Source organism: Dipteris shenzhenensis, unplaced genomic scaffold (assembly GCF_047967505.1).
Source record: "Dipteris shenzhenensis isolate YYH24624 ecotype China unplaced genomic scaffold, Dip_SZ_1.0 scaf0053, whole genome shotgun sequence".
NCBI classification, from domain to species: domain Eukaryota; kingdom Viridiplantae; phylum Streptophyta; class Polypodiopsida; order Gleicheniales; family Dipteridaceae; genus Dipteris; species Dipteris shenzhenensis.
This window is the reverse complement of record NW_028239360.1, coordinates 1-12500: the sequence shown is the minus strand read 5'-3', so window position 1 is coordinate 12500 and position 12500 is coordinate 1. Positions and strand designations below refer to the sequence as shown.

General features: G+C 59.9%; 1 protein-coding gene across 1 annotated transcript; it reads left to right on the top strand.

Annotated features, from left to right (window-relative positions):
* Window positions 1-10701: 10701 nt before the first annotated feature.
* On the top strand, window positions 10702-11319 carry LOC147879290 (DNA damage-inducible protein 1-like). Its single transcript, XM_087372248.1, has one exon. The coding sequence runs from the start codon at window positions 10702-10704 to the stop codon at window positions 11317-11319; it is 618 nt and encodes a 205-aa protein (XP_087228374.1).
* Window positions 11320-12500: the final 1181 nt, after the last annotated feature.

Here is a 12500-nt window from a genome sequence, read left to right as displayed (position 1 = left end):
GAGGGGGCGCTCCTCTGTGCTAAAGGCCTCCTGAGATGGAGCCTTAGAGCTCCTAGAATGAGCCTCCCCGACCGGAGCGCGACGGAACTGCAGTTCCGTCCGCCTCCGTCGGTAGGAGACGGGGTCTCAGACGACCGGTTCTCAGTGGTCTGAGACTCGCGCGTCTCGCCCTTCTGTCAAGGAGATATTCTGAGGGGTACCTTGACCCTCACCAAGTCTTGAGATAAATGAACCAATGCTCGATCCGCACGGCTCTCTGCTTCATCGACGGAACCTTCTGAGCGGGCATGGCGACGCTCACCCCGTCCTCCACCGAACTCCGTTCGAGCTGCCCCTTCGTGGGTTCCTTCTCCAAGCCAAGGGGAAGCCCTGGCTCGAAGGACAGCCTGGCTCTTCACCTGCAGACAATGAAGAGGGGGAGGAAAAACGAACTAACTACTACAGCAACCTTCATTTCAAGAACACCAACGAAGACGCCCAGGGAGAAAGGATGCTTGGCATTCAAAAGGAAGGAGGCCCTGTGGTCAAAACGCCACAGGGCAGATTACATTGCTTCTCAAAAGATGAGGAAAAAGCTCACACTCTCAGGATTACAAAGAGCTCTCAGCTCTGCATGATCTTCCAGCTCTGGTCTCCACCATGTTCTGATCTGAAGCTTCTGTTCTCTGCTGAATCCTGCGTGTGTGAGTGGTTTTGTATTTTGGAGGGAGTTTTCCTCCTTGGCTCCAACGTCCAGCCGCCTTCTTCAAAGCTTCATTTCCTCCTTGGTACCTTCTCCCCAACAGTTACCTTGGGGGCCAATCAATTCAAAATCCTCCCGTTTGAATTGAGCCCCCTCAAGGCTAAGGTTGGGAGTTCACCTCACCATGGGCTGCTCCCCTAGGTTAGGTTCAAGGTTGTCAAGGGTGGTCATCCCCTTGACCCACAAGAGGTAAGGATGTCGAGTCCATGGATAAAAGAGGGGCGGACTGAGGTTCAGTCCCTTGTCAACGGGCCACCCGTTACAAGGGGGGGGGGCACATGGGGGTTGGGGGGGGGGGGGGGGGGGCATGGGTTGTTGGGGGGGGGGGGATGGGGGGTGGGGTTGGGGGGGGTACGCGACATGCGCGCAAGGGGGGGGGCATGGGGTGTTGGGGGGGCGGGGCATGGGGGGTGGGGGGGGTACGCGACATGCGCGCAAGGGAGGGGGGGGGGGGCATGGGGTTGGGGGGGGCATGGGGAGTGCAGGGGGGTGGGGGGGGGGCATAGGGGGTGGGGGGGCATGGGGTGTGGGAGGGGGGGAGGAAGGGGGGCATGGGGTGTTGGGGGGGGGGGGCGGGGGGGGCATGAGGAGTGGGAGGGGGGGGGTACGTGACATGCGCGCAAGGGGGGGGGCATGGGGAGTTGGGGGGGGGGCATGGGGGGTGGGGGTGGGGGGGGTACGCGACATGCGCGCAAGGGAGGGGGGGGGATGGGGTTGGGGGGGGGGGGGGGGGCATAGGGGGTGGGGGCAGGGGGGGTGGGGGTGGGGGGGGGTATGCGACATGCGCGCAAGGGGGGGGGGGCATGGTAGGTTGGGGGGCGGGGGGGAGCATGGGCAGTGGGAGGGGCAGGCGGGGGTGGGGGGGTATGGGGTGTTGGGGGAGGGGGCATGGGGGGTGGGGGTGGGAGGGGGTACGCGACATGCGCGCAAGGGGGGGGCATGGGGAGTGGGAGGGGGGGAGGGGGGCATGAGGGGTGGCGGTGGGGGGGATACGCGACATGCGCGCAAGGGGGGGGAGGGTTGGGGTGGGCATGGGGTTGGGGGGGGGGCATGGAGCGTGGGGGGGGGGCATGGGGGTGCGGGGGGTGGGGGGGCACGGGGTGTGGGAGGGGGGGGGCATGGGGGGTGGGGGTGGGGGGGTACATGACATGCGCGCAAGGGGGGGGCGTGGGGTGTTGAAGGGGGGAGGGGGGGCATGGGGGGTTGGGGGTGGGCGGGGTACGTGACATGCATGCAACGGGGAGGGGGGGGCATGGTGGGTTGGGAGGGGGGGGGGGGCATGGTGGGTTGGGAGGGGGGGGGGATTGGTGGGTTGGGGGGGCGGGGTGGGGGGGGGCATGGGGGGGTGGGGGGGGCGGGTTGGGGGGGGGGCATGGGGGGTGGGGTGGGGGGGTACGCGACATGCGCGCAAGGGGGGGGATGGGGAGTGGGAGGGGGGGGCATGGGGGGTGCGGGTGGGGGGGTACGCCACATGCGCGCAAGGGAGGGGGAGGCATGGGGCGTGGGGTGTGGGGGGGGTACGCGACATGCGCGGAAGGGGGGGAGGGAGGGGATGTTGGGGGGGGGGAGGGGGGGGCATGGGGGGTGGGGGTGGGGGGGGTATGCGACATGCGCGCAAGGGGGGGGCGGGGGGGCATGGGGGGTGGGGGTGGGGGGGTACGCGACATGCGCGCAAGGGGGGGGGCACATGGGGTTGGGGGGGGGGGCATGGAGCGTGGGGGGGGGGCATGGGTGTGGGGGGGCATGGGGTGTGGGAGGGGGGGGGGCATAGGGGGTGGGGGGGTATGCGACATGCGTGCAAGGGGGGGGGGGGGGGATGGGGTGTTGGGGAGGGGGGGGCACGGGGGGTGGGGGTGGGGGGGTACGCGACATTCGCGCAAGGGGGGGGCATGGTGGGTTGGGGGGGGGGATGGGGGGTGGGGGTGGGGGGGTACGCGACATGCGTGCAAGGGGGGGGGAGGAGGGGGCCCATGGGGTTGGGGGGGGGTACGCGACATGCGCGCAAGGGGGGGGCATGGGGTGTTGGGGGGGAGATGGGGGGGCATGGGGGGTGGGGGTGGGGGGGAACGCGACATGCGTGCAAGGGGGGTCGGGGGGTACGCGACATGCACGCAATGGGGGTTGGGGGGGTACGCGACATGCGCGCAAGGGGGATTGGGGGGAGCCCAGGGCACCACCGTGGGATGGGGGTGTGACGGCATCAAGTTGGAGGCGTGGGTGTGCCTGGTGTCGCCGGGGAGCACCATGCATCTCGACCCGACCCGGGAGCCCGGGGTGCCACCGTGGGACGGGGGCGCGGTGGCACCGGGTTGGAGGCGTGGGTGCACGGGGCGTCGGGGGCACCGCAGCATCGCGTTGGAGACGCACGGCATGGCCGAGGGGCACGATGGCATTCGGGGCACGACGTGGGTCGTCGGGGGGCGCCACACTACCCGACCCTACCCGAGAGCCCAAGGCACCACCGTGGGATGGGGGCGCGGTGGCGTCGGGTTGGAGGCGTGGGTGCGCCTGGCATCATCGGGAAGCACCACGCATCTCGAACCGACCCGAAAGCTCGAGGCGCAACCGTGATACGGGGGCGCGATGGCATCGGGTTGGAGGTGTGGGTGCGCAGGGCGTGGTCGGGGACGCAGCAGCGTCGGGTTGGAGGCATGGGTGCACGGGGGCGTGGCGGGGGGCGTGGCAGCATTTGGGGCACCATGCATCCCAACCCGTCCGACCCGACCCGAGAGCCCAGGGCACCACTGTGGGATATGGACGCGGCGGCCTCGGGTTGGGGGCGTGGGTGTGCGGGGCGTGGGCGGGAGCGTGGTAGTGTCGGGTTGGAGGCGTGGGTGCATGGGGCGTGGCCGGGGGTGCGACAGCGTTCTGGGCGCCACACGTCTCGACCCGACCCGGGGCGCCACTGTGGGACGGGGCGCGGCGGGGTCGATTAGAGGCGTGGGTGCACGGGGCATCGTGGGGGTGCGGCAGCGTCGGGTTGGAGGCGCGGGTGCACGGGGCATGGTCGGGGGCGGCAACATCGGGTTGGAGGCATGGGCGTGGCCGAGGGGCGGCAACATCGGGTTGGAGGCATGGGTGTGGCCGGGCGTTCGGGGTACCATGCGTCCCGACCCGACTCACGAGCCCGAGCCACCACCGTGGGGGACGGGGGCGCGGCGGGGTCGGGTTGCTACGCCGAGGGGTGCGCGGTCATGGTCGGGGGGGGGGCATAGGGGGTGGGGGCATGGGGGGTGGGGGTGGGGGGGGGTATGCGACATGCGCACAAGGGGGGGGGGGCATGGTGGGTTGGGGGGCGGGGGGGAGCATGGGGAGTGGGAGGGGCAGGCGGGGGTGGGGGGGTACGCGACATGCGTGCAAGGGGGGGGCCATGGGGTGTTGGGGGGGGGGCGCATGGGGGGTGGGGGTGGGAGGGGGTACGTGACATGCTCGCAAGGGGGGGGCATGGTGGGTGGGGGGGGGGGCATGGGGAGTGGGAGGGGGGGAGGGGGGCATGGGGGGTGGCGGTGGGGGGGATACGCGACATGCGCGCAAGGGGGGGGAGGGTTGGGGTGGGCATGGGGTTGGGGGGGGGGGGCATGGAGCGTGGGGGGGGGGGGCATGGGGGTGCGGGGGGTGGGGGGGCACAGGGTGTGCGAGGGGGGGGGGCATGGGGGATGGGGGTGGGGGGGTATGCGACAAGTGCGCAAGGGGGGGGCGTGGGGTGTTGGGGGGGGGAGGGGGGGCATGGGGGGTGGAGGTGGGCAGGGTACGCGACATGCGCGCAAGGGGGAGGGGGGGCATGGTGGGTTGGGGGGGCGGGGTGGGGGGGGGGGCGCATGGGGGTTGGGGGGGGGGCATGGGGGGTGGGGTGGGGGGGGGTACGCGACATGCATGCAAGGGGGGGGGGCATGGGGAGTGGGAGGGGGGGGCATGGGGGGTGCAGGTGGGGGGGTACGCTACATGCGCGCAAGGGAGGGGGAGGCATAGGGCGTGGGATGTGGGGGGGGTACGCGACATGCGTGCAAGGGGGGGGAGGGAGGGGGTGTTGGGAGGGGGGGAGGGGGGGGCATGGGGGGTGGGGGTGGGGGGGGTATGCGACATGCGCGCAAGGGGGGGGCCGAGGGGCATGGGGGGTGGGGGTGGGGGAGATACGCGACATGCGCGCAAGGGGGGGGGCGCATGGGGTTGGTGGGGGGGGCATGGAGCGTGGGGGGGGGGGGGGGGGGGGGGGCATGGGTTTGGGGGGGCATGGGGTGTGGGAGGGGGGGGGGGGGGCATAGGGGGTGGGGGGGGTATGCGACATGTGCGCAAGGGGGGGGGGGGCATGGGGTGTTGGGGGGGGGGAGGGGGGGGCACGGGGGGTGGGGGTTGTCACGAGGGCAAAGTTTTCCCTTTTCTCTTTTTCACCTTTTTCTCTTTTCCTTTGCTCCCCGGTTTGGTCCCCTACCGGGATCCCCAAAGTATCACTTGACCTCTAGGAGTTGTCACGCCTTACTGACTGGAACCTCTGCTGGTCTGAGTGTCCTTCACCTTCACAAAGATGCTTGAGCCCTTCAGCTGCTCAAAAGAAGAGCGTGGATCTCTCCTCGAGAGCTACAGTCATGAAGGTACTCTCTTTTCCCAAATCTGTGGCCGAACTGCCGTGGAGCAAAACTATCGCTCGGGGTTTGCTCCGGAAACTCAACACGAGAGTGGGAAGGCACCTGTGAAACCTGCTCTTCAAAACCTCTTTACTGGCTAGTTACAACTAACTAAACTTAGCCCCAGCTAAGTTTAGCAGAACCGCCCAAAAGTTGGCCCAGCCGCCAAAGTTGGCTGAATTGCCAAAAAGGAAGGGCCAGCCGCCCATAGGATTCAAACACAGAACCAGGAGGTAACCAAGTGCAGAGCTCTAAGTCGAGCTAACCAAGGAGGCGGATCGTCGATATTACCTATAGTAGCTGCCCACTTGGTTATATCTCATGACCGCCTCTCCACGCGCCAAAAGCTTCCTTGCTCTCCACAGTCGATCGAAGGATTCGAACCCGCGACCTGCGCTTCGAGGAAATGTCCAGCTAACCACGACGCCCAACGTTCAGTTGGTGTAACCGGTCGCACCGGTTACTTATATCCTGTACTTCTGCGCGCAGATCTGACCAAAAGGGGCGCACCCGCACCGGCGCCAAGATTCGAACCCGCGACCAACAAGTCGAGGAACCGTCGCGCCAACCACTCCGCCGACCACTCGGTTAGTGTAACCAGTGGCGCCACGTTAGCTTTAAGCTTGTCTTCGTTCGAAGGGCAAAAGGGGGTCGGCCCCCTCGTCGGACTCCCCACCGCCGGAATCGAACCCTGAACCTACAGGCTATAGCTCAGAACCCTTCACGGCCCGGCTAGCCACCTGGGACGTGGCCTTGCTTGACATATAAGGGGTACCATATGCTTATATATATGCTTATATAGCAGCTTTCCGGCTTCTGGCTATGGCGACCTCGTCACCTCCATGCACACGTCGAATCGGTGGTTGCGCTCGTCGCACTTCTTCTCTAGGTCCGGGGGAGTCCACAGACGAGAGGAGATCGAAGGGGAAGCTTACGTTCGGCTGTAGGACCTCTCCTCGACTCTTCTTCTCTTTCCGTCGAGTTCCGTAAACCGGCTTTCGTCAAGACCTCCAAACTCCGTCGAGGCGGTGCGCGCGATCGGTAGCCTTGTTGATATCACCACTTCGGCTCGGTGATCCGCTCTGTGAAGTGTCCTCTTAGACCAAAGGGCTCCTTGAATGGAGCCCTTAAGCTCATACGCCACACCTTGCCACCCGAAGCGCGACGGAACTGCAGTTTCGTCCGCCTTCGTTGGTTGGAAGCGAGAGCTCAGACAGCTCGTTTTCGGGGGTCTGAGCCTCACGCGTACTGTCTTTTCACCAGGGAGATATCCAAGGGGATACCTCGACCTTCACCAAGTCCGGAGGCAAATGGTCAAGCACCCATCCCGCACCACTCTCTGTTCTACTGACAGAACCTTCTGAACGGGCCTGTCGACGCTCACCCCGCCTTCTACAGCTCCTCATTCGACACGCCCTTTCGTGGGCTCCTTCTACAAGCCAAAGGGAGGTCCAGGCTCGAAGGACAACCTTTGTCTTCACCTGCAGCCAACACACTCATTGAAGGGGAGGGGGAACGAGCAATGCAATCACAAAGACCTTCTCTTCCATAACACCAAAAACTCGTATGAAAGTATATTATGGTATTCAAAAGGAAGGAGGCCCTGTGGTCAAAACGCCACAGGGCAGATTACATTGTATGAAGAAGCAAAGCTCACACTCTCTCCCTCAGGATTACAAGAGCTCTCAGCTCAGAATCTCTCCCAGTTTTGGCCTGCTCACCATTCTAATCTGAGCTCTCTGAGTTCTCCCTTTGAGTGTGTGTGTGAGTGTTGTTTCGTATTTTTGGAGGGAGTCTTTTCCTCTCTTGCTCCAACGTTCAGCCGCCTTCATTAAGGCTTCAAACCTTCCTTGGTACCTTCTTCTCCAACAGCCACTTTGAGGGCCAATCAATTCAAAATCCCGTTTGAATTGAACCTCCTCAAGGCTAAGGTTGGGTCCAAGCCTTACCATGGGCTGCTCCCCTTGGTTAGGTGGAAGGATGTCAAGGGTCACCATTCCCTTGACCCAAGAGATGTTGCCGAAGTCGAGTCAAAAGGTGGTTGATGAAGGAGGGAGGCTTAGTCCCTTGTCAACGGGCCACCCGTTACAGGGGTGGGGGGGTACGCGACATGCGCGCAAGGGGGGGGCATGGTGGGTTGGGGGGGGGGATGGGCTGTAATGGGTGGCCTGTTGACAAGGGACTGAGCCTCAGTCCATCCCTCCTTCATCAAGAGTTCATCAACCACCTTTTGACTCGACTTCGGCAACATCTCTTGGGTCAAGGGAATGGTGACCCTTGACATCCTTCCACCTAACCAAGGGGAGCAGCCCATGGTGAGGCTTGGACCCAACCTTAGCCTTGAGGAGGTTCAATTCAAACGGGATTTTGAATTGATTGGCCCTCAAAGTGGCTGTTGGAGAAGAAGGTACCAAGGAAGGTTTGAAGCCTTAAATGATGGCGGCTGAACGTTGGAGCAAGAGAGGAAAAGACTCCCTCCAAAAATACGAAACAACACTCACACACACACTCAGAGGATATGCAGGATTCAGAGAGGCAGAGAGAACTCAGAGAGCTCAGACCAGAATGGTGAGCAAGCCAGAACTGGGAGAGATTCTGCAGAGCTGAGAGCTCTTGTAATCATGAGGGAGAGAGTGTGAGCTTTGCTTCTTCATACAATGTAATCTGCCCTGTGGCGTTTTGACCACAGGGCCTCCTTCCTTTTGAATACCATAATAGACTGAGTGTTTTTGGTGTTATGGAAGAGAAGGTCTTTGTGATGGCATTGTTCGTTCCCCCTCCCCTTCGACGAGTTGTGGTCTGCAGGTGAAGCTAGCAGCTACCCTTCGAGCCAGGGTTCACCCTTGGCCTATAGAAGGAGCCCACGAAAGGGCGGACTGATCAGAGGTTGGTGGAGATCACGGGACGCGTCGCCATGCTCGCTCTGAAGGTTCCATCGTCGATGCAGAGGGCCGTGTGTTAAGCGTAGGGAGCCATTTGGTCCCAGAGTTCGTGGAGACTCAGAGACACCTCCGAGTATCTCCCCTACCAAACGGCAGGGTGTGCAGCGTCCGGATCTCAGAGAACGAAAGCTCTAAGATCCCGCCATCCATTGACGAAACGGACGGAACTGCAGTTCCGTCGCGTCCCCGACGTGGAGGCCCAGCTCAGAAGCTCTAAGGCTCCATTCAAGGAGTCCCTTGGTATAGAGGGGTACCTCCACGACACGATCACGTGGCCGAGCCCACGCTATCAGCAGAGCCTCCGAGCGCACGCGCGAACTCGTCGGAGTTTTGAGACGTTGACGGAATCCGGTGGACGGAACCCGACGGAGGGCGACGAAACAGCCGAGAAGCGAGACCACAACCGATTGCAAGCTTCTTAGCCGGTACCCTCGCAGCTGTAGAAGCTCCAGGAGCTAGAGAAGACGAGCGACAACCCCAGTCGACGATTCGACGTGTGCATGGAGGTGACGAGGTCGCCATAGCCAGAAGCCAGAAAGCTGCTATATGGTACCCCTTATATGTCAAGCAAGGCCACGGCCCGAGTGGCTAGCCGGGCCGTGAAGGGTTCTGAGCTATAGCCTGCAGGTTCAGGGTTCGATTCCGGCGGTGGGGAGACAGGTCGCGAGCCGACGAGGGGGCCGACCCCCTTTTGCCCTTCGAACGAAGACAAGCTTAAAGCTAACGTGGCGCCACTGGTTACACTAACCAAGTGGTCGGCGGAGTGGTTGGCGCGACGGTTCCTCGACTTGTTGGTCGCGGGTTCGAATCTTGGCGCCGGTGCGGGTGCGCCCCTTTTGGTCAGATCTGCGCGCAGAAGTACAGGATATAAGTAACCGGTGCGACCGGTTACACCAACTGAACGTTGGGCGTCGTGGTTAGCTGGACGTTTCCTCGAAGCGCAGGTCGCGGGTTCGAATCCTTCGATCGACTGTGGAGAGCAAGGAAGCTTTTGGAGCGTGGAGAGGCAGTCATGAGATATAACCAAGTGGGCAGCTACTATAGGTAATATCGACGATCCGCCTCCTTGGTTAGCTCGACTTAGAGCTCTGCACTTGGTTACCTCCTGGTTCTGTGTTCGAATCCTGTGGGCGGCTGGCCCTTCCTTTTTGGCGATTCGGCCAACTTTGGCGGCTGGGCCAACTTTTGGGCGGTTCTGCTAAACTTAGCTGGGGCTAAGTTTAGTTAGTTGTAACTAGCCAGTAAAGAGGTTTTGAAGAGCAGGTTTCACAGGTGCCTTCCCACTCTCGTGTTGAGTTTCCGAAGCAAACCTCGGGCGATAGTTTTGCTCCACGGCAGTTCGGCCACAGATTTGGGAAAAGAGAGTACCTTCATGACTGTAGCTCTCGAGGAGAGATCCAGGCTCTTCTTTTGAGCAGCTGAAGGGCTCAAGCATCTTTGTGAAGGTGAAGGACACTCAGACCAGCAGAGGTTCCAGTCAGTAAGGCATGACAACTCCTAGAGGTCAAGTGATACTTTGGGGATCCCGGTAGGGGACCAAACCGGGGAGCAAAGGAAAAGAGAAAAAGGTGAAAAAGAGAAAAGGGAAAACTTTGCCCTCGTGACAGTGGTATCAGAGCTGAAGGACTGAGCTGAGTCAGTCCCACCTGAAGGTATCAGCCGGATAGGAGTTAACAGTTCTGACAGTTCAGCTCATTTGAAGGTTATGTTTCATGGATGATTCCAATGAAATAGATGGTGCTGAGCCCAGCAATACCAGGAGCAGAACTAAGGTCAAGTTTCGTGAACACGAAGCGAGGCTTGAGGCCATAGAGCATGCTTTAATAGAGCTGCAGACCAGCCAGGGGAGACCAGCCAGGGGCTGCTACAGCAGCAACTCTCGGAAGGCAAGATAGAGCTTGCCCATGTGATGAGCAAGCTGATCAAGAATGATGAGCTCATGAGGGAGCATGTGAAGACAGTGGCGGAAGCATAGGAGGTAGCGGACCGCCTCACCGATTGGCAAGAGAAGCAACACGGTGGAGAGAGACAAGGCCAAGCTAAGTCCAAGCCAAGTGAACAAGGGGTTTCCCCTTTCGAGAAGAAGAAGTTCAAGAGGTTTGGCTCCAAGAAGAAGTACCGTCCTATGGGAGAGAGCCCAGCTGAGCAGGTCAAACCGGAGGTTACTGCTGCTCAAAAAGGTAAAAGTACAGTAGGTTCTGTTCAGCCCAAGAGTAGTGTGGGTTCAGCCAAAGCTTCATCGAGCCATTCAGCCCCGAAAGGGAGTGGCTGTTATATATGTACGGGAGCCCATTTTGCCAGGGACTGCCCTATGAGATAGTCACTTCAGACCATCCAGGAAACTGAGGATGGACAGCCCACTCAAACTATGACACCCCTTCAGCTTCTAGGAGCTATGAGTGAAGACAAGGTAGCATCCGGTCTGCTGTTCATTACTGTGGCAGTGAATGGACACTCCGTGAGAGCTATGGTGGACAGTGGAGCTAGCCACAACTTCATCACTCCCAAGAAAGCCAAGGAGATCGGGCTGAGAGCTGAATTCTGTGAAGGCAAAGTCATGAAGACGGTGAACACCCCAGGGCAAGCAGTGGTTAAGGTGGCTAAAGGAGTCAGCATCAAGGTGGGAGGCTGCTCTCACAAGGTAGAATTCTCTATCATGGAGATGGACGACTTCGACATGGTGCTCGGACAAACGTGGTTGAGGGCCAACAGGGTCCTGATCAACAGCCATGATGAGCAGCTGATCTTCTGCAAGGATGAGGGTTGGGAGGTGGTCAAGGCCTCAAAGCAAACGGGAGGTACCTTGCCCCAACTCCTCTCAGCCATGCCATTGCAGGAAGCAGTGAGGAAAGGCAGTACAGCCTACCTAGTGGCCTTGGAAGAGCATGAGCAGATCTCAATTCCATCTGTGGAACACGTGCCAAAGGGAGAACCAGGGTTGCTGGAAAAGGGCACTGAGGTCCTACCAAAAGAGCTCCCAAAGGAGCTTCTTCCTCAACGGGAGGATGACTAGGAAGTGCAGGTATGTTCAGAAATAGACCCTCCAACCGAGGCATCTGACAGGTTGGAACAACCAGAGAATGCGGGTAAAGATGCCTATGAAAAGACTTGCCTCCGTGGTGGGCAAGCTGTAGCTGATGAAGGTGACAGTGAGCTGCGAGCTCCTGCTGCATCAGTGTTGGAATGCTGAAAGGAAAGAGTAGAGTGGACACAAAATCAGAATACTTGCTTATAGAATGAAGAAGAAAGAGGTCCTTAAGTAGGCACCTCATACAAGGTCACTGACATCACTGATGACCTCAAAGCTCCTCAATCATCTCCTCAATCTGCTCCTAGATTCACTCAATCATCCTATGTGGCTTTTCCACCACCTAACTGTGCTTGTGGGCACCTAACTGTGCCTCTAGCACTCACACATAGAAACATAAGGTGTGCCTGAGGCATACACCTTGAGATATCCCAACAAACCCCCCCTCAAGGAAATGCCTCAGGCTATGTCAAGGATACATCTAGTCTCATAGTTTCTCATGCCATCTCATGGTGGTCAAGGATAAATCTATGGCTAGGTTCTCATGCTAGCAAGGGTTCCCTTGGGTGTAAGGTAAACAGAAAGGGATACAAACAGACCTTCCAATGGTTATCTCCCTTGCATGTACATGCACACAATGTCTGCAAGAGGTACCATGGAACAAAACATACACATGGCCTACATCATAAGGTGACCAGAGGTGTTTACAAAACACACAACACAATAGTTTATTTTCATTCATTTTGGAGGACTATCCAGGCTGAGTACCTTGACATAAAAAGAGAGATCTGGAGCATACATAGAGATGATCTTCAAAATGCATAATCTTCAAAAGATGCCTCATCTTGTGGAGGCTCATTCACTGTAAGTAGATTTGCATTTTCTGTCTTTGCTTTGGTTCTGCAAAACTTCTCACTATGGTTGTTTTTGCCACAGTGCTTGCATGGATTTACTTTGAAGCAGTCCTTTGAAAGGTGATTTGTTTTTCCACAGCGATTGCAAGGAGAATACTTGCCCTTCTGGAATTTCATTACATAAGCAGTGTCATTGCCTTTCCTTAACTCCATATGTCTTTCTTCTTCTTGGAGAGCTGAGATAATGCCTTCAAGGTGCGGATTGGGAAGATTCTTCAAAGTGCTTACAATGTGATCAAAACTTTCAGGCAA